The sequence below is a fragment of the Branchiostoma floridae genome, chromosome 4 (assembly GCF_000003815.2).
Source record: "Branchiostoma floridae strain S238N-H82 chromosome 4, Bfl_VNyyK, whole genome shotgun sequence".
Lineage (NCBI taxonomy): Eukaryota > Metazoa > Chordata > Leptocardii > Amphioxiformes > Branchiostomatidae > Branchiostoma > Branchiostoma floridae.
In genome coordinates, this window is record NC_049982.1 from 16,656,972 (window position 1) to 16,677,413 (window position 20,442).

General features: G+C 38.9%; 3 protein-coding genes across 4 annotated transcripts in view; 2 read left to right on the forward strand and 1 right to left on the reverse strand.

Annotated features, from left to right (window-relative positions):
• LOC118414211 (lateral signaling target protein 2 homolog) overlaps nt 1-14,337 on the reverse strand; it is a gene marked incomplete in the record, with an annotated part of 109,845 nt that extends 95,508 nt beyond the window's left edge. The window contains 1 exon segment of the mRNA XM_035818093.1: nt 14,193-14,337. Coding sequence (XP_035673986.1) covers nt 14,193-14,228 — 36 coding nt within the window.
• LOC118414212 lies at nt 7,323-12,382 on the forward strand. Its single transcript, XM_035818094.1, has 2 exons — nt 7,323-8,497; nt 9,485-12,382. The coding sequence occupies exon 2, from the start codon at nt 9,512-9,514 to the stop codon at nt 11,276-11,278; it is 1,767 nt and encodes a 588-aa protein (XP_035673987.1). The 5' UTR covers nt 7,323-8,497; nt 9,485-9,511; the 3' UTR covers nt 11,279-12,382.
• An 8-nt stretch (nt 14,338-14,345) lies between the features above and the next one.
• On the forward strand, nt 14,346-20,368 carry LOC118414213 (charged multivesicular body protein 7-like). Of its 2 annotated transcripts, none has more exons than XM_035818097.1 (10): nt 14,346-14,937; nt 16,197-16,368; nt 16,507-16,701; nt 17,221-17,291; nt 17,415-17,477; nt 17,588-17,636; nt 18,045-18,164; nt 18,533-18,637; nt 18,797-19,223; nt 19,543-20,368. In XM_035818097.1, exons 1-10 carry the CDS (start codon nt 14,519-14,521, stop codon nt 19,680-19,682), a joined length of 1,761 nt encoding a protein of 586 aa, XP_035673990.1. In that variant the 5' UTR covers nt 14,346-14,518; the 3' UTR covers nt 19,683-20,368. The 2 variants fall into 2 exon arrangements, with proteins under 2 accessions (XP_035673990.1, XP_035673991.1); XM_035818098.1 differs by having other exon boundaries at nt 18,797-18,947.
• Nucleotides 20,369-20,442: the final 74 nt, after the last annotated feature.

Here is a 20,442-nt window from a genome sequence, read left to right on the forward strand (position 1 = left end):
ACTCTTTTTGTCTCCTCGCTCCCAAAAAAATTACCTTATCAACTATCAATGTTATTTTCTATGTAATTCTATTTTCATAATCTAACATACTTTCCCATCAAATTTTCCTTTTTGTCTGTCAAAATTCAAGGTCAAAGTAGCTGTCTAAAATTACGCAAAAATTTCAAACTCATCATAACTTTTAAAACTTGATATCATTGGATAGGTCTTAGTAAAACAAATAGAATGGTTTTTATTTCAACAAAATCGGACATACCGTTAGAGAGTTATGGCCATTGAAAGGCCTGAAAATTATGCATAATTTCTCTTGATCAGCTAATTAAATATGCAAGATTACAATATCTCTGTACTCATACAAGATACAAGGAAAAAATTGGTGTACAGGGGTTTTATAATATGTTGATTTGAATTATTGTCCTGAAATTTATACATCTAGTTCAGAAATGATGAATAATCCTGAATAATTGAGTTCCAGGGGTAATAAAATCAGAGTCCACTAATTAAATATGCAAAATCACCATATTTTCCCTATCCTTGAAGATACAAGAAAAAAAATTAGTATACAGGGGTTTTGGCACATGCTGAATTCAAATTTGACCTCAAAAACATCACTTTGGTCTTTTTACAACCTGTAAAAGTGGATTACGTCACTACTACCACAACAACTTGATTTTTACGGCCTAATTTTTGAAAAACTGTTCATCGAAAATGTGTAAAATTAGTTTTATTATGAAATTTACCCTGTAAGGAAAAACTTCGTGCGCTCCCGACGCAAAACAATGCTATTTAGTGCTCCCAAATGCTGTTAGCATAAGGGGTAATTAAAATTTCAGGAAAAAAATTAATAAAAAATCAGCATGACAAGGTATGATAAAATCCACGCGCAGATCTATTCAAATCACTATTATGCACATTTCTGAAAAGTTTCAATAATAACAGACAAAATACAAGTCAAAATTTAGGCTTTTTAGGCTTTTTTTTCTAAAAATGGGCGTGGCCTAAAAGTAGTTGATGACGTCATTGTGACATCATACCAATTTGCATAAATTATCTTTATGCGTTAGGGTACTACCTTAGAAAAAATCAAGGTCCATACATTATCTAAGATGGTAATTTTTGAAGACCAAAAACACCCCCCAAAACTCCTCAGCCACCCTGAAATCCTACCTTAAATAAGCCCCAGGATTTAGAAAATAACAGTTACCATTCTCAACATCTTACAAATTTACAAAGAACTGTGAAATACTGATCTTTGTAAACCTCACCAACAGCACATTAATCAAAAACAGATTTATTATACACTCTCTTATTGTGCAAATTTTACATGCATTCAAAATGGCATATTATTGTATTTCTACAGATTATTAACTTTCATTTTCAGTATTTCACATGTATATTGCATAATTATGGGGTTGTGTGGCATAACGGCAGAGTTTGGCACAGAACAAAGTGGTCTCTGGTTTGAATCCTGTTACGTCACCAATCTTGTGCCCACAAGGGAGAGGCACCTGGCACAAAGTTAACTTACTCACTTCACTCACTGACAGGTAAAAATGAGTACCTAGCTTCAGTAAGTTACATGTATCTTACTTCCTCGGATAGGATGTTAGCGTACAGAGGTCCTGTGTTTGGGAAGAGCCACACCCCACGCAAGAGCCACACCCCACGCACCAAGAACCCACCACATCTTAAAATAAAACAGTAGGGGCATGCTTTGGTGTGTGATAGTCCAAACCTTTCTGTCTGGAGTTGTCGCTTCACACGGATGGAAGAATCTATTTATCTGACTTTAGAGCTTTCTCCTAAGAATCTCTATCTGAGCTGCATCTCCTTTGCTTGCTACTGCTCAAGACTTGATAGCTCCTACTAGGAATATTTCGGAGTCCTATAACATACACGGTATGTACTAACTGGCTTTGTCTATTTCACTAAAGCTAAATGACCTTTTCTCTTTCAATTGCTGGTGGATGTGCTGTGTTACATATGGGAACCATCATTCAGCCATAGCTTGTCAGGACTTCAAATGTTAATTTGCCTCCAGTGTAAATTTAGCAGCAGAGGGCAAAGTAACATTCATTCTCCAGTGGTGGTGCTGTTGGATAGTGAGCATTAATTGCCTGATGGCAGTCGGCACAGATGTCTCCTGACTTTACTTTTATCATGCTACAAACCACCTATATGCTAAGCAAAGGGGAATGTATGGAGCAAGAGATGTGATACGCTAATGAAGAAGTTACCTACAATGTACATAATGTTGAGTTTGCATTTTAAGGAATGGCTTACTACCACTCAAGGTACAGCAACCCATTCCAGGGCGCCACCATCCACCAAACCCTACGCTGGACTGAACACATCCAGACCACATCCAATACGGCCAGGGGAACTCTGGAAATCCTTTGAAGCTATCCAGGGAGGTGCCCAGGAGGTATATGTTATGGCTATGTGCTTACATCTATTTGCAAATGCTGCCTGTGACCATTGTGTATTGTATTATTTGCATTCTTGAAAAATCAAACCAAATCAAGGTGACTGAAATTTCTTCCATCCAAGAGGCTCAGTATTGTTATATTACCTTCCATCCATCATTCACCTGAATCATCTCACATTTTGATCATTTGTGCTAACTTAGGCTAGAAAGTGATCAGTGTAACAGTCAGTCATTGAACTGAATCAGAATAGCCGTAACCTAGATATCTATGATAATAGTGATTGATCATCTGTGATATTAATGTCACACGTACACCATACAAAATCAGCTAACATACAAAACTGCAAGGTCACCAATCTTATTGTACTAAATGAAACATAACAATTAAACCCTTAACATTTAATAGTGCATGCATCTGAGAGTGCTTGCTCAAAAAAGATATTCTATACAAGTCTGAAACTTCTGGAGACAAGTTAGTCAGCCCAAACTGAGGATGATGAGAAATCAGAAAGCTAGGGACAACAGCAACAATTTATAGCATTGGATCATGTTAATAGGTGTTTGATTAATACAAATTGAGATCAATCATACAGCTTTAATTTAAAGTTCAGAAGATGAAAAATAAAGATAAATTTGAATCCGCCAACCTTTGAACCAATCTGAAGACAAATAGTGTTTAATTAAGGGTTAATGACCCGCCCTGAGGTGTATATGGTGTCATAACACCTGGTCCCATAACACCAAATGTAACCACCAATGTGAGTGAAACTTCTAAAAATATTCTTCATAAGAACAACACTGTAACAGTTAAAGTGGCAGTATAACATGGTCACATACATGTAAGGAAATAATTAGCAGTGCCAGCATCAATTATGCAAACAAATGTATGATGGAATATGACCAAATCTACAAATGTATAAAGGAAATGTTACTACGTACAGGTTTCAATTCACAAGAAAACACATGCCACATTCAACATTCACATATCCTTAGAAAGTGGTACTACATGTACTGAGACACCTGCTGATAATTTGATCAATCAATCTTCTTTAAAGTTTAATGGTAATAAACATATGGCAAAAGCTTATCCTTTCCATTGGCACAGTTTCATAATATGGTCTTTTTTATTGAAAATATACAGATAATTTCCACATCCTAGGATCAGCTTCTGATCAGTAAAAAATGTGACTCCAATTGTCATGATACTATAAGAAACGGATTCCCTAACCTCTTTTAAACAATGTATGTACATGTATAAACTACATTCATGTATATGACTTGAGTCCAACAAGTAAATCAGACAACCTCACATGCGGAAACACTGTACTGTATAATAAAATTTGAAATCACCCACAGCATCAGTATTGGTTAAAAGGGTTCCACCAGTCCAACTACCTTAACTTCAAAAGAAAATTCTGCCAGTCGCTGCACTTTTTGATTTGAATCTTTTATTCACTTAATCTTGAAAGGACTTCATGACATCAGCAGGAGAGCCAGGCTCCTTATGGATTTCAACAGCACTGATTTTGTTGATCTTTGTACTTTTCGTCTCTTTGATACATGTTCTTTTCATGATGCATCATGACAAACACTACCATTTCCTCCTCTCCGAGGATCTCACTTGTCTCCTTTCCTTACATCCTACATGCCCAAACTGACTCCAATCTCTCCACCTGTCAACTGCAATCACCAGGACTGCAGAATGCACCCTCCCCTGGAACCCATAGCTCTGAACCAATAACACTGCCATCATTCCTGACTGCCCCAATGCACACCTTTTGGAAACAAGTCTAATCAATGTGGTTACTGATGATGGTCTTCACAGTAAGCTGGCATACTTGGCTTGTTCCAAGAAATCAAATTTATTTAGGGCTGCCCAAGGAACATGTTCAAAGTAGCATTTTAAAGTACCAATGGGATATGAAACTACAAGAAAAGTGTGAGTCATGACTTTGTCTCTACAATCAATTGTTCATGGTAAATTATGCATCATTACCCACAATAGGGCAAACTGTAAGGTATGGCAAGTCAGCAAAAATTCATTTGGTGCAGGGCAGCTGTGTTGACCTCTTGGATTTCTTGCAAAAAATGAATAGTTATTGTTAGACTACCTCATTTTCCTAAGATATAGCCACAGGCAGCATATACAAGTGATCAAACACCACAGCTACAGTGCTGCAAAGCCTTTAACTCAAACTGTGTGCAGCATGCAAGGGGGTATGGGGGTAATTAAAACAAAATTTCCATGGAATTGAAGCCTTTACAGCATTTTTGGACCTGAAAAAATATGTCTTTAGTTACAATATATGTACAATTGTATATCACCTCTACAACATACATACATTTTGTACATGTCTCAGGCTACATTGCTAATTTAAAATACCTAATATATCTAGCCTCCTCCTGACATTTTGAATTGAAATGGTACAGCCCTTGGTCTCCACAGAGTGAAGGAAGGACTCAGGTGCCGACCCTCCTCGTTATCGCCCTTTCCGTAGGGGGCACTCATTAACCCCTGACCTCCAGGACCTGTGGCTCTGCATTACCATACTTCACTCCAAGGCAAGTATGCTTTGTCTGCCTCAACTGATTTCAAGGCAAAAAAATGTCATTACCTGTTGAAGCACCCACTGAAAATTCAAGGTGCATAACTTTTTGTGCCTGATAGTGGATGCATGATTTATCTTTTCTAAAATTCTGAGGGTGTTTAATACATGTAGCTATCAGAATCCTTCTTCCATCAGAGTCTACCCAGTTCCTCTGATGCCAATAAAAGATAACACAAAATTAACAGACACATGCTGTAGATATCAAAATGTATTGGTGGAGCCAATGCATATTATAAGTTATAAGAATATGTTATCACCAAGCACAGTAGGGGCATCTTCTCTGGATAGTTTTAAGTCCCCAGCTGCAAAATTCCTTCAAAGGACTGAGGGACAGGTGCTGGCTACAACCCTGGTCCAGTGTAATATAACCAGTTGCTGCCGCACCATGTGCCTGCGAAGCTGGTGTGTTACGCTGAAGGGCGGTTATACCGGCTATATAGATACAGATACAGATAAGAAATAACTTAATATATAGTTACATTGTTTATGTAAATGGAGATCTCGCTAATGAAAATATTTTGGTTCTTTGAAAAATGCCAAATCTGTAAAAGTGTGACACAAAATGCCAAATATTCCATACTTTACGGTCAATACAGCATCTGGACCGAGAAAGCCAGGACAGTATTTCCATCTATCTCAATAAAACATGTATGAGTTGGTACACAGCAGGTATGCTCCTGGCTAAGGAACCCAGCTAGACAATCGTTATGACAAGATGCTGTATCCAGCCAATATTTGCCTGCCTGCTAACATGAAAAATCTATATGCACCATTTCCTGGTCACTACGCATCATTTCCTGCAGCCGCAGGTCGTTTTTTGACTTCCAATCTGTTCCGATTTTTTTTAGGAGTGTACCAAACATGATCAGGCAGATAGAAAGAGTCATAGTCAAGTTAGATATAATGTCCTGTAATCTACAAGAACACAAGTATCTTGGAGGGAATAGGACAGGTACAGAATAGTTCTTGGGGTCTCATTCATGAGTTTCGGTTTTTCATTGATTTCAACTTAAAAATACACTGTACTTGCTTTCTATTGGGGTGTCCCTGATGATCATTTTGGTAATATGATGATATCATTCATTTTATGTTGAGTACATTTATGCTTCATTGTGTAAAAAAATTGCCAACATCTAGCCCTTTTTATAGCAACTATAAACTGCAGTAAATCTTGCCCTGCAAGTGGTACTGTTGCATTGCAATAGCGTACAACAGCACCACTCCAAACCCTGTGCAGATTGTGTAGATCCACCCTAGTGCTTTGCTGCTGAAAATTACATGTTAATTTCTTCCGTTACAAGCTTTTGCCACTTTGACGTTTTACATCAGTTGGACTGCCGAAAGGGAATTCCTCACCAATACAAATCCACATTCATGCAGCCATTTTATTTTTGAGTTGGTACTCTTTATTTTTAGGGCACCTACTCAGAGTAATAGTACATGAAAGAGACCTTATGATTCCATCACTTTTCCTAGACTTGTATTGTACCTCACCAGTGTAAACCAGATGTGCATGTACTCAACTTCTAACTACTATTAAGCAAACCCAAAATGTTGGATGCAATGGTAGTTTATATGTACAAACATATGGAGGTAAACAACATCTCCATGAAAATGAATGGCTATGCAAGAGATAGTCATGTCCATGGTATTTGTTTCTGCCAGTTCAATCTACAGACCCTGAAGAGGGTGCTGAAGGAGAGTGATGGATGTCACTCAAAACGTCCAGAAGTAAATTTAAGTTTTTTTTCTATCCAGTTGTAACTTAAGTTGAGATTAAATTGTATTTGAATATTGGTTACCTGGATGTCTAACCTTCATAAACGTGTCCATGGAATAGTTTATGCAGTTCATTGCAGCAGGGCAAGGTGGCACTTTAGACCTGTACAAGAATTGTGTACAAGTCATGTGACTCATGGGCTTTATTTTCACAACAATGGTCCTGCCAATTAAAGAAACTATAAAGGCTAAGACAAGTACCGACCTATTGAACATCACAACCAAGTTGGTATATTGGACTAGATGAAATGAAGTCTCCCCAAAACAAAAGTACAAAATAAATTATGTGTTATGACATCATATAAGACGTGTTATGGTTATTCCAAATTAAACAGCTAGGTGGAGCTTCTATATGGCCTAACAGTCCATTTTTCTTTTCAAATTGTCCTGCAACCTATCAACTATTATTTTGTAAATCTCAAGAGCTGTACTAATCACCTTTGCCAAGAGGGTCATATTTTTGGTAGGTAGGTTGAGGTGATTCTAATTCTTGCTGATTGTAATTCTCACTAGTTCCAATTCTTGCCTACTGTCATTGGACTATGTCTAACCGAGGAGGTTGAAAAAGAAACCTTTTTTACCTCCTTGGTCTAACATGTCAAAACATTAACTGGTAATCAATCTCTGTGGTCAACTTTGCATTTTCTAAAGCCTACCAAAGTGATGTGCATGTGTTACAGCATTGCACTATTTCCTGTGTCTGCATATACAAGTTGATCCATGCATTTTACCATTCACACATGCTAACATTCACAAGGGTAACCCAACCAAACCAAATATGGTAACAATACAGGCCTCCCCTGATACCAAGCAGCAATGTGGACAAAGTTTGTGATAAGGCTTCATTACTGAGAGATCTATGGTATTTCCCATCTTTCACCTCACACTGTGTTTCCCGACTTCAGCATCTCATACTTTTGGGGGGTCATTGGCATTCAAATTTCTATACAAATCACATTTTCAATAAATGAGATCATTTTTGGCAACGCTTGGCAAGTCTAACAATATTCAAGTTTTAAAAATCCACAGAAATGCCGTACCCAGTGACAGAGCTGGTCTGCCAAGACCACTTTTCTGAACACAACCGGAAAAAGGATGTTTTGAATAATTACCATTCCTCAACCATTACTTTCATATAAACTTGTGCTTGCTATTTTCTGCCAATGTAATTTTGCAAAAAAAATGTGTTTTTTTTTAATGCAAATATTAATGAATGTAGTGCGAATAAACCAAAACTTTTTAAAAATCTGTATGTGATTTGTATTTATCTGAGAAACACAACACAACTAATTTTTTGTGCCAGTTTATATCAGAACTTCCGCTATCAAATCCAGTGTCACCTCATGAAAATGCTTGGACAATTCCAGAAGCAACTTTTATACCACCATCAAAGACTGAGGCTGCACTATTTACACAATTTAACATTCCAGTGACCTCCTCAGCTGGCCTGAAATATTTCATGCAAGAGTCATCCAGACCTGTCAAGATAAGTGCTAGCCTACCACTGGCCTCCCGAACACTCACTTAGCTGCAACACTGTGGAACAGGAAGGTTCTGATCAGCTCTGAGCGCTCTGTGATCTCTTTACTTACACAAATGTCTTTATTACTGCCATCATGCATGAGCTAATGTTGCAAGAAAGAGATGTGTGACTAGAAATTCACAGCCAACAGGATTGAAGGTGAGTACATGTAGTTCACAGGTTTCCAACTAACACTACTGAGGATTATGACCACTTAGCACATAAACTGCAGGGTCAACTTGCAGGTGAACAACCTTGTATGTCTGACAACTATATATTGTAAAAACAAATTATGTAAATACATGTTTGTGCTACGTTTTGACTTTAATCAGTCCAACCTTTACCATGCTGAGTGATTATTGAATATGACTAATGAGACATAATTTGGTGCTAAAAATGGATGTCATGTTTCAAGCATGCATTGATTCACACAAAAGACTAATAGAAGTTGCAGGAAGGGCATTCATCAGCCAACAGTTAAAGTAATTCTTCATGTTCAACTACTGATAAGGCATGTTTTATGTCAAGAGTAAGGGTAAAGAGTGCAGATAGGGATGAGGTCAATGGTGGTTTACCAGGACATGCTCTTGTCTTGTCACAATCATTCTTTCACCATACAATGTACATGAATCAGTCTTCCAATCTATCTCAGTTAAAGTCAGCTGCTACTGGTACATCAAAATCTCATTGCTTCTTGGGTATTCAAAGAAAAGAGTAATGTACATAATGTCAGTGAGTATTTAAAGAACAGTCATAGCTCATGTACTGACATTCAGATCTATTAGCCATTTCAATACCCAAGAAATCTTTGTATAGTAACTTCTAGCAACCTTAGGAATAAGTCCATGGACAAGTAATATGATATTAGTAGCCACTTGTAAATGCTACAGAGGGCTGTTGTTAGCTGACATTCCGGTAGAGGTCATTAAAAAAATTGCAATTTCTTTCTGAATTTAAACTTACATTTAGTACTTGCTGATGAACAAGAGAAATGAGTCTAAAACTGTAAGCTATGAAGCCTGCATATTTTGTGTCACCTTGATATAGTTCAGGATGCTCTACATTATTCAGGAAATTGTGTTGGTTTGTACCACCACCATGTATCAATAAGCCCTCATGGCAGAATCATGTGTTGTAAAACTACAGGTAGAAGTTGGGACATCAGAGCTCCACATGGTTCTGCAGTGTCCCACATCCACAGATAAGCCTGGCTTGTCAGTACCAGACCCTCACCTGCTATCAGCGCCCCCTATGTTTAGTGATGGGAACAGCAATGGCTCCTCAGGAGCGAGCAGTAGGGCAAGCAGCAGCTGTGGAAGCAAGCACAACCTCGCAGCTGAGTCCATGTATTTCTCTTGTCTAAATGTCATAGATGAAAACTGTGAGAAACAACACATGCATACTCACAGGAGGAACAAAGAAATAAAGACTGTGACTGAGAACGGAAATGGTTATCCCATACCAAAGGACTTCTTCGTAGTAGAGCTCCCCCGAAGGTTTCCAGCAAAGGTCCGAATCAACAGGTCTAGATCTATGGGTGCCACAAAGATGAAGAGACCGAGACATATTCGTCGCACTGTTTCTGATGTGGAGGAGGGAACTATACAAAGCAGGGGTGGGATACCGAAGATTTCTGTGACTGACGTGGACTCTCAGGGAAGTGAGAACGGTTACCCTGCGTCGTGTGAGGCCAGCACTGATGCACGGACCATCAGCAACAACCTCCATAGTGAAGGCTCTATGCAAAGTCTGTATTACTCCTGTACAGGCTCTATTCCACCTACCTCTACATCCTGTAGCTCTGTACCAAGTTCACCTAACACTAACAGAGACACAGATAGCCTTAGCCTGTCAGGAACAAAGGAATCTTGTACATGTTCCCAGATATTTAAACGTCAAGAAACCTGTTGGATGTGTCTTCCTTCCCTTCTTAGTCTTGTTGTCACATCCATCAGCATAGCCTGCTCTCTGGCCAACTGTATCGCCTTCATACAGGAAGGGGTGGAGGTGAAGAAGACAGAGATCCTCCTGCTAGTCGTGTGTGTTGTCAGCTTGCTTTTATACATAACTGAGATGTGTATTTTGAAGAAAATTTGGGTGTATCTCCACAACCAAGATGAGGATGCTATGCACAGAGAGACGGAACTTTTGATAGAGCAGTTCTTTATCAACTTTCTCCGTGTAATACTTGTCAACATGTTCACAACACTCCTGAACTATCTCCGCTGTCGCTCTTTGTTCTCAGATATGAACTTCTTTATCCTTGTGTTTTCTCAGAGTGCTACAGGTGTGACAATAGCAGTTAAACTTCTCGCAAACACTGGGATTTTCTGCCGTCTCAGGAAAGGACTCTGGCACCTCAGGCAACAAGATGAAATTCCACGTTCAGGAATATTCTTTGTGATCCTTCTGCTAATGATTCTTACCACATTCTTCGGATTTTACACTCTCCAGATCATTCTCAAAGAAAGTGACCCTTCCATTCAAATTTCTCAGGTCAAATTCATTCCAGGCAACAGATGGAACAGCTGGGAAGATGAAACTATAAAACAAATCACCATTGGATTGATCTCTGTGCATTCTTTGAAAAATGCAGAGAATGGTGCTGTCAAGGTCAACATGTCTTCTGACCTTCAACCTAAAAGTGTCAAAACGTTCCTGTTTCATGACAAGTTATACAGATTGAAAACTTCTACACCATGTACTAAAGGTATACCATCTCTTCTGGCATTCAAATTTGTTTACAGCAAAAATGAGCAAATGTGTGAGCAAACCATTACCTACAACATGGCACTGAAGGGTCGCTGCAAGAACTGGATATATTACACATATGGTGGACAAGTTTCAGGAGAGAATTTGAAAGAACCACACTTTAGAGTAAAACTAAGCACCAACAGCTGTCTGAAACTCAGATGGGAACAGGACATGGAAGTGATTTAGAGTGAAGGTTTTCCTTGAAAATTTGGTGAGTCTACTAGTACTCTTTTGTGTTGGAATATGGAAGTGGCATAAAGCACAATATCACCTCTATAATTATTCAAAAGTTATGTGGGTGTAACATGGTGGATAATTGCTCGATATCAAGAAATTTAATTTACTTTCAACAATTTACAATACTGTTGAAGAGGTTTTGTGTTGAAGATTTAAAATTGTCTGCATTTGCTTCTAAACATCCAAATTGTAGTCTATCAGAATGTCAATAATTACCAGTAATTCAACACCTGTTGAGCAGGTCATAACTACATCTACATGTACCTATAACTAACTCTACATGTATAACTACCAGTATACCAATGTTTTATTGTATATACACGGTCCCTTGTGCTATAAAAATCTTAAACTCAAATAGGCCATGGTATGGCAAATCAGAGCTCCTAAAGGCATAACTTATATTATAAACTTATATTAAAGTCTTAGTATATTCTACTAAATTCATTTGTGTATATTAAAACATCAAATAGATATGATAGAATAATATATGCAATATTTGCATTTTATAACATGCTTATTTACTTGTATTTTCATACCTTTCTATTTATTTCTCTTTACATGTATATCATATAAACACTACATATTTTCTACAGTTGTCAATGAAGTATAGTCTTGATGGCCTGTAATACTGTAATAGTACAATGTTTATAATAGCTTGTAGACATGCTACTAGCTTGTAGCCTTGCACACATAAAAATGTTTCTTTAATTTGATGCATATGATAATCATATTAATTTTGATACATATTCAAAAATATTCATGTATAATATCATACATTCAAGCTCATCTTAAACATTACCTCAAAACATTTTAATGAAATAAAATCAATGCAAGTCTATCTCTATTGCTGTATTTTTTCCTATAAGTACATGAACAAACTTTTTGATAAGTTCAATTACCTCCTTGCTACTAGATGACAATACAGCACATGCAATTAGCTATTACTTAGGTTGACATACGTTGCAATGATGAGAAAACTAGATAGAAACACATGTGTATTGTAGTTATCACCAATACACACAGATTTGGCTTGGTGCCTGTACTACACATCAGCTCTGGACAGATTCATTAGTCAGTGGTAAAGAACCTACTGTCATAGTAAGTAATACATACAGGTCACATAGCAAAGTTACCTACCTGACTGTCTACTAGTATCCAAATCATTGTTGTCTGCAAAACACAGCTGAAAAATACATAATTTTGGGGCATGATGGTTCTCAAAAATTATGAGTACTAGAATGGGTATGGTGTAGTTACCATTCTAATTTCTAATGTTCCCACTATACACACATATACTATGTGATATAGATTCTTTATAATAACATATTCCAGGCCTGGGGGCGGTATTGCCAAAACTGCTACCCTGATTTCACTTTTTTTGGGGAACTGCCTAAAGGCAATAACTCACTGGGTACGTGTTGGGTAATCTGCAAATTGTTGTGTATCCTAGCAAGGTCCCCCAAAAATAATCTGGTAAGCGTACTTCGTCTAACACTAATAATTAAGTACGCTTATATAGTACAAAAACTAAGTTGTTACCAGTACAATAAATTAGAAATTACAAGACATCTTAGTTGAACAATATTGCTGGTCTAAACCAACCTACTTTACCTGCAAAGTGCAATATAAAGAAACAATGAAGAGGTTAAACTTCAAACAAACTGGCATTGACATGCAAGGGTCTAGGCTATAGGCAGACTATATCCTCCTTTCTAAAATCATATTGTACTTAATACAATGACTTGTCAGTCAGGAATTTCCATTCCTGCCACTTATGCCTAAATACATGTGCTTCTTAATACATGGTGGAGGACCAAGTGCATTGGAGGAAGACCTCAGGATTGGTTCCAGCAGGAGCTCGAACTAAGTAAGTAAGTAAGTTCTGGATATAATGCAAAGGTGTTGAAATATGGATGTGAGATGCAAAAAGATAGTAAAAGACTCAGCAGTAATAACAAGTGAAAGTTGTGTGCAATGTAGGCTGTACTTTCTAGTTAACAAACCAACTTGACAAAAATTTGAGCAGCTGGATCTGCTTGGAGGGTAAACCTAGTGATCATTAGGTGTTCACTTTACAGTTTACACCACAGAAACAACAGCAAGTCAAACACATGTAACAACAGGGCAAATGACACAGGCACCAATATTTACATAAACATGTGTACCGGTAGTATACACATTCATGTGTTGTACATAATTAGTCTGCAACTCATGCTGCAATTGCTTGGGGCAATAAAAACATCATACTAGTACTTACTAATAGCAATCAAGCAAAATAACACTGAGTAACATTCAGATATTTGTTACAAATTGCTACATATTAAGTAATAAATTCTTACAGAATTAAATGTAACTTTAACACGTTTATTGTTATGTTAAGTAACGTTAATGTTTGGAAACACGTTTAACTTTACAATCTTGCCCAGATGAAATTTAGTACCTTGATTTTCTTTCTCGCACATAGAGTTCTCCGTTTGAATACTGTGACTTGCACTGAGTTGGGATCTATAGTTAAATTTCAGATGTCCCAGTGTTTCTGCCTTTGTCTAAGTAATAACGTATAGATGATGATGTGCCCCCCTCCCCACTCAGTCACCTGGGCCGGGCCTGGGACAGTTCGTGATCGTACACACACACAGACGACAATTTGTAAGTCATCTGCACAACATCGGTGCCACGTACTCCCGCGCGCTGCTCGCCTATCAACATCCCCGGGCTGGCCTTCGTCATCCCAGCACAACAAGCCTCGCCACTAGCCCGCACAATCTTGTGTTTTGGTTGTTTATCAATGGGAATTGATAACAACAAGCAAACCTCACGACGTCGCGAACAACTGGCGCCAAAAGAAACGTTTATGACATACCTTTGGCTTGTACAGCCACTTCCGCAGGGTGTACATGTCTTCTGCTGCCCCGACCAGGGTCTTCGGGTGGAGAGGAAAATATGAAAACGCCAAACTAAAAACAAAACAAACGGGTTGAACTTCCCAGGAAATTTCGCCCCGTGTACCAGCTGACGCATGCCCGATCTAATTCTCGCGTTTGGCGAGACTTGAGATTCAGCAGGTATCCCCCCAGGTGTTCTCCTCGCTACAGAAATATTAACCCGTCAAAGTCTAATGTTGTATTATACAGGTATGTCTTCTATTAATTGCCATATGTTAGCAGAAACACGCGGGTTCAGACTTGGATGGAGTCGGCCAAGTTTATCATCTCGCCATCTACGAGAACTCGTATCAAAAGGTCAAAGTTCAATCCAAAATGGCGGAAAGTTGAACTTTTTGACAACCGAAACTTCAAAATTGCGGCTAAATATCTCCTTGTTGCAGGATCTCAGCACGTCCAAACAATGGCCACAGGTGGTGAGTATCTGCCGGAATGTTGGCAGGATGACGAGCGGATGAATTTTCTCTTCTCTGCGTTCCCAGACAACCGGGACTTGAACCCGCATCACTGGGACAGCAAACTGCAGTTCTGGGCTGACTTGGTTGTTCACAGCTCAAGAAGCCTGGACGAACTATGTCTGGACTGTTCTACCTTAGCTCAGAGATTTAAAAGGAGCGGAAAGACGCCTCTTGGGCTACCAGTGGTTCTGAATGAGATGATCAGGTAGGATAGATGTAGTAATATACCGTAACTGTTGATTTTACGGTACCGTAACCTAACCCTATTTCAAACGTCATCATCGCAATTATTTGGTATTTCTGCGACCAGCTAGAACTTAGAAGATAAATTTCTCAACGCTTAAAGATAAGTTAAATGTTGTGAGCTATTTCCCTTTCTCTCGCAAAACTACCGAGGTCACGGGTGAATTTCTCATCACTCGGTTTCCAGTGATGAAGACGCGTCGTCACTGGCTTACCAGTGGGGAATATTTATCGTCACTAGTTTTCCAGTGATGAGGAAACTTCAGCTGGTAAACCAGTGACGACAAATATACAGTTTACTGAAGAAAAAGGAATCATCGTATCAGTTGAGGGGATTTCAAAGTTAGCACTTAAAGTTATACTAACGTCGCCTCTGCAAGTCCCCAGTACACTCCCGGACCAAATCTAACAGTAACACGGCTATGGCGACATGTGAATAGGGTGTTTTTGTTTTTGCATATCGAACTCAGCACTGGAACGTTCTAGTGCTATTAGAACGTGGTCACTGGAAGCCCAGTGCAGAAATAATTTCATCACTCGGCGCCCAGTGCCGAAGAGTCACCCATCACTGGAAAACCGGTGACCTCGATGGTTCCGCACTCGGTGTCCAGTGACGAATGACGTTCATCACTGGGCCCCGAGTGACGAGCGGAGTTCATCACTGGGCCCCGAGTGACGAGCGGAGTTCATCACTGGGTCCCGAGTGACGAGCGGAGTTCATCACTGGAAACCGAGTGACGAGTCAAGGTTCATCACTGGAATTCCAGTGCCGAGAGAGCTTCATCACTGGAACAAAGCAATTCATCACTGGGAAACCAGTGACGAACTTTCTTCGTCACTGGGCGTCCAGTGATGACGCCATTTTGAACATATTTTTGTCACTGGAAGCCCAGTGAGGAACCCGTGACCAGCGTAGCCTTGCCTTTCTCTCAACTAAATTACCAACCGCAGTATTAAATGAATTACAGTATTTGTTATAAAAGAAGTAACGTCATAAACTATTGACAGGGTGTCCCTGTCAATCAATTTACACTATTGGCAGATGGTCCTTGTAAATAATAGCTTTGTTTGCACAATTGACTGTTTTTGACCAAAAGAATTTGTTTGGCTATATTGACAGGAAGTTTCTATCAGGATATCATAATCTTATTTGACTGGGCCCTGCCCCATTCAAATGATAATGTGATATCTGTAACACACATGCTATGATTTTTTCCCCAGACAAGGGAAGATTCAGAAGCTGTCTGAGTTCCAGTCTGGTGTGGATGCAGGTTGGGTGTCGTGGGGTTTTGATCTCATGGTGAAACGGCCTCTGCGCTGGACATTTGGTACACTCACAGGCCGTAACCATGGCAACCCTGAGGGCACCTACCTCCTTCTTGATCTGGTTAAAGTATGTTGGTCAACATTCTTTGCAATCTTTAAATACTTGTAGCTACTTATTCATTCAATATTATTATCAATCATGTAATGAAAATGGCTGTTGACATTCAGACTTCAAGTGAAGTGTTACACTTTGTACACAATGTAGGAGAAGGCGGAAGCTGTTCTGACCACCCATGAGAAGTCTGTGGAGTTTGAGTCTACCGACCATGTAGTGGAGTACAGAACCCTGCTGGAACAGTGCAGACACTGCTGTAAGGACCAGGACAGCCTGGAGCTGGCACTGCTGCACCTCAGGAAACTCAGGAAAGTCTGCATCTTCCAGTCAGACCAGGGGGAGAAGGTCAGGTCTTTGGTCGATACATGTATTTGCCATTATACTTAACCCTTGTCTTGCTAAACCCATATGTACATGCATAGATAGATGGGTTACATGTCCAGGATGTCTGTATGAGGGTCCTCCCTGTATACTTGATTGTGTATTTGGATTTGTAGTACATTTAGTATTTGAGCACATACTGCAGCAAAATGCATGATATGGAAGTCTATCTCTAGATCTACAACAGCAGTGCAGAAAAAGTCAAATTCAATGATCTTATTACGCAATCAACACAGGGGGGCTATAATGGTAAAAAGAAATTCCACAAGGACAAGTCTCTCCTCTGCAATATTTTGCCTTGTAAAGAATGTCTCATGAAATTTTCCAGTAATTGTTGCATGGTTGAAAGAAATGCAATATTTTTCGTCCATTTCATATGACAACAAGTTTGAGTGTACATTCAACCAACTATGTGGATTTCAATTGAAAATGGGCAGGATTTCTTTATTGACATGTAATATATTAAATGTGTTTTGTTTTCAGCTGGTTAAATTTGCATCTTCAGCACACAAAACTGTCTCACCAGTAACAGATGTGGAAGTTGGTATCTTAAGGTAACTATGAGATGTTTACTCTATACATTATTTTCTTTCTTTTGAAGTCCATGTAATTTGAGATGATCTTATGTACAGATGTAGACTTTCTATTTTTATATGCTGGAAATATCAATTTTTCAGATTAAAGAAAACAGAGGCTTCTCTGATGCAGCAAGTGGAAAAGTTGCAATCAGACAGTGACAGGTGAGTATGACAAAGATTTCACCATGTACACAGGGAATTTTAAAATTTTTCTTTACATGATGATTTATAGTACAAAATTAATGTATCTGGGATTTTTCCGTGTTATTTAGGTGCAGGACAGATGCAAAAGTTTATCTTCACAAAGGGCTGAAAAATGCAGTAAGTAATACAGAGTGCAGCTCACAGATTCAATATGGTGCCATGTGTACTCCACAGAGCACTTACTAGGTAAATAGAGGCCAGATAAAATGCCCAATAAAGAAGACTTTATGATATGTTTACCCTATTCTGAGTGTTTATTGTCTGTCACATACATCTTCCAGCTTTTTACAGCTACATCTGCTGGCTATTTTGTTGTAAAGTGGCAATGATAGATAACATGTCTTTTCAAATAATCTTTTTTTTTCTGCTCACTGTAATGTTATATTCTTAAAAAATCAGAAAAGCCAGATTATAAATACTATTAGCACTGTAAAACCTTGAAATAATGACATATTCAGAAATGTCATTATTTCATGGTTTTACCTTCGAATTCTTACCACCCTTTCTTGCCCTTTTCAATCCTAGGCAAAGAATGCCTTAAGGAGGAAGCAGCACATCCAGAAGATCTTGGAGAAGCGAGAAGGTTCCTTGGAAACAGTCCATGGGCTTGTAAGGAGGATACAAGATGCTGAATCTGACAGGATGGTGAGGATGGAATTCATCTAATAGAAAGGAAGGATTGGGAAAAGGGAGAAAATAGTTATGGAGGAAAGAAATTATACTTTACATAGTGGTGAGAAAAAAATTCAAGTTCAAGAAATAAAAACATCAGCAGTGTCTCGTTACTGAGCATTAAGAGTTATGAATACAAATAAGCCATTGGTAAATTAACGTTAGATAAAATGTACATTTGAAGAAGGCATCTGGATTGAACTGGAAATGTGCCAGTGGTGCCAATCTGGGCATAGTCAAATGCAATTGTTGTATTCTGACATAAGATTGTGCAATTTTCCTTGGCATTCCTTTCCTACAGCTTTGAAAAGGTTCATGATAGCTTTTGTGTGTTACCACAGGTAATCGATGCCTACAGGGCAGGAGTGTCAGCATTCAGACAGACTGTGGACAAGGCAGGGCTGACACCAGATGCAGTGGATGAAACCATGATGGATGTACAAGAGGTAGGGCAGGATGATAAAGACAAGACTTTTTCTTCTCATTTTCTTTTCAGAAAATTGTTCTGGAGGCTAAATTGTACACACTAAATCTATATATGTTCTTTGTTAGATAGGTCTTGCAAGTGCTGATTATTTCATGCTGTTGCTCTGTGTTTCTTGCAGGTTATTGAGACAAGCAATGAAATCTCTGACAGCATAGCTGGTGGACAAGCTGACATGTCAGGGCTGGACCTGGACATGAGTGGTCTGGAGGAGGAGCTAGCAGACCTTCTTGCTGAAGAAACACCATCAGTGACATCAGGACTGACACCTAGTAAGAACCAGCTGTTCATTCAGGGGACCTTGTCTAAGCCAGCTGCACTGACTCCCCATCCACTGACCGACAAAACAACGTCAGCACCAGTTGTCCCCACCCCTAAGAAACACCAGCTGCCTGCTTGTGGGTTGGGGGTTCCTCCTGGTCCTGCCAGCCCCCACTCTGACATGCCATACCAGGGAACACAGCCTGTCCCATTGCACTTCACTCCCAGCACTGCAGCAGATGAGGACTTGGAAAGGGAACTTGAAAAGCTTACTCTGGGTGAACCAAGTAAGGCTGTCCACATAGTTATCCCCATGACATGCCACACATTTTGTGTCACCTTATCATTATTTCTACCAAGTACATGTAGTTGGTTTGTTAGATGCTTTGTTGGGTGAATATTGGCCTGTAAGATAGATAATTAATCTCTTTGAATGACTACATTTTATGTATTATTCAAATTTGTCATAGCCAGGTATGGCTAATTTCAGCAATATCAGTGTCACAGATTGGTATTAGGTTGTCTTGGCTGTGACCTATGCTCTCCAAGTGCTATCATTGTTCACATGTTTGAATATGTTCACCTGACTTTTGGCATCTTTTCCAGGTGAGGTGGAACTTAAGCTGCCCTCAGTACCTGCTTCACCTGTAGGCGGAGCTGTAGCTGCAGGTGGGAACACACCTGTGAGTCCGCACCAGGCAGCAGGCAGGTCTGATACAGCCAGGAGACTACTGTTGACAGAGTAGCGGGACAATATCAGTGCCTGTCAGAGATGCATTATCTTTAACAGTCTTGATGTTTGACAGAAAAGAATGTTACATGTATTAGGCTATTACAGCATTTTCAATACCATTTTTTCTTCTCAGTATAAACCATTGGAGGCTGATTTTGAGTACATGTACAAGCCCAGAAATGTTCTCAGTTCATTGATATGGTGAAATGTCATTGTCACATTTGTTGCATGAGCAACAACTTTGTCTGTGGTATGTTAAGTGTATGATTTCTCATTTTTAAGTCACTTTCTTTTCCATTGTTTCAAAACTGTGTGAGTATATAGCTTATATTACTTTAACAGATCTTGCCTTTCTCTATTTTTGTTCCACAACCTAAATGTGGGAAACCCCTACATTAGCTTCTTCAAGATTTGAGGATAATGTTTCTAACTCTAAGTTAATATACTTATGAATATATCACATCAAGGCACGGCAAAACTTACATTAGTGTACATGTACATGTTCATTACAACACTTGCAATCATAATATTGTCTTTTTAACAGGAGTGAATATAAATGTTACATATTGACAGTATTATCAAGAAATCTGTAAAAGAAGTAAATAGATTTGTCTATGAAAAGGGGGGTTTATGAATGGGGAGATGTACATGTTACTTTGTTGTCCCTGTGTATTACTGCGAATAAAACTGTGAACCATGGCACATGGTCATCATTGTCTGTCAATTTTGTTTAGGAGCAGCAATAAGATTTGTGTTGTGTATGATTTAATTTG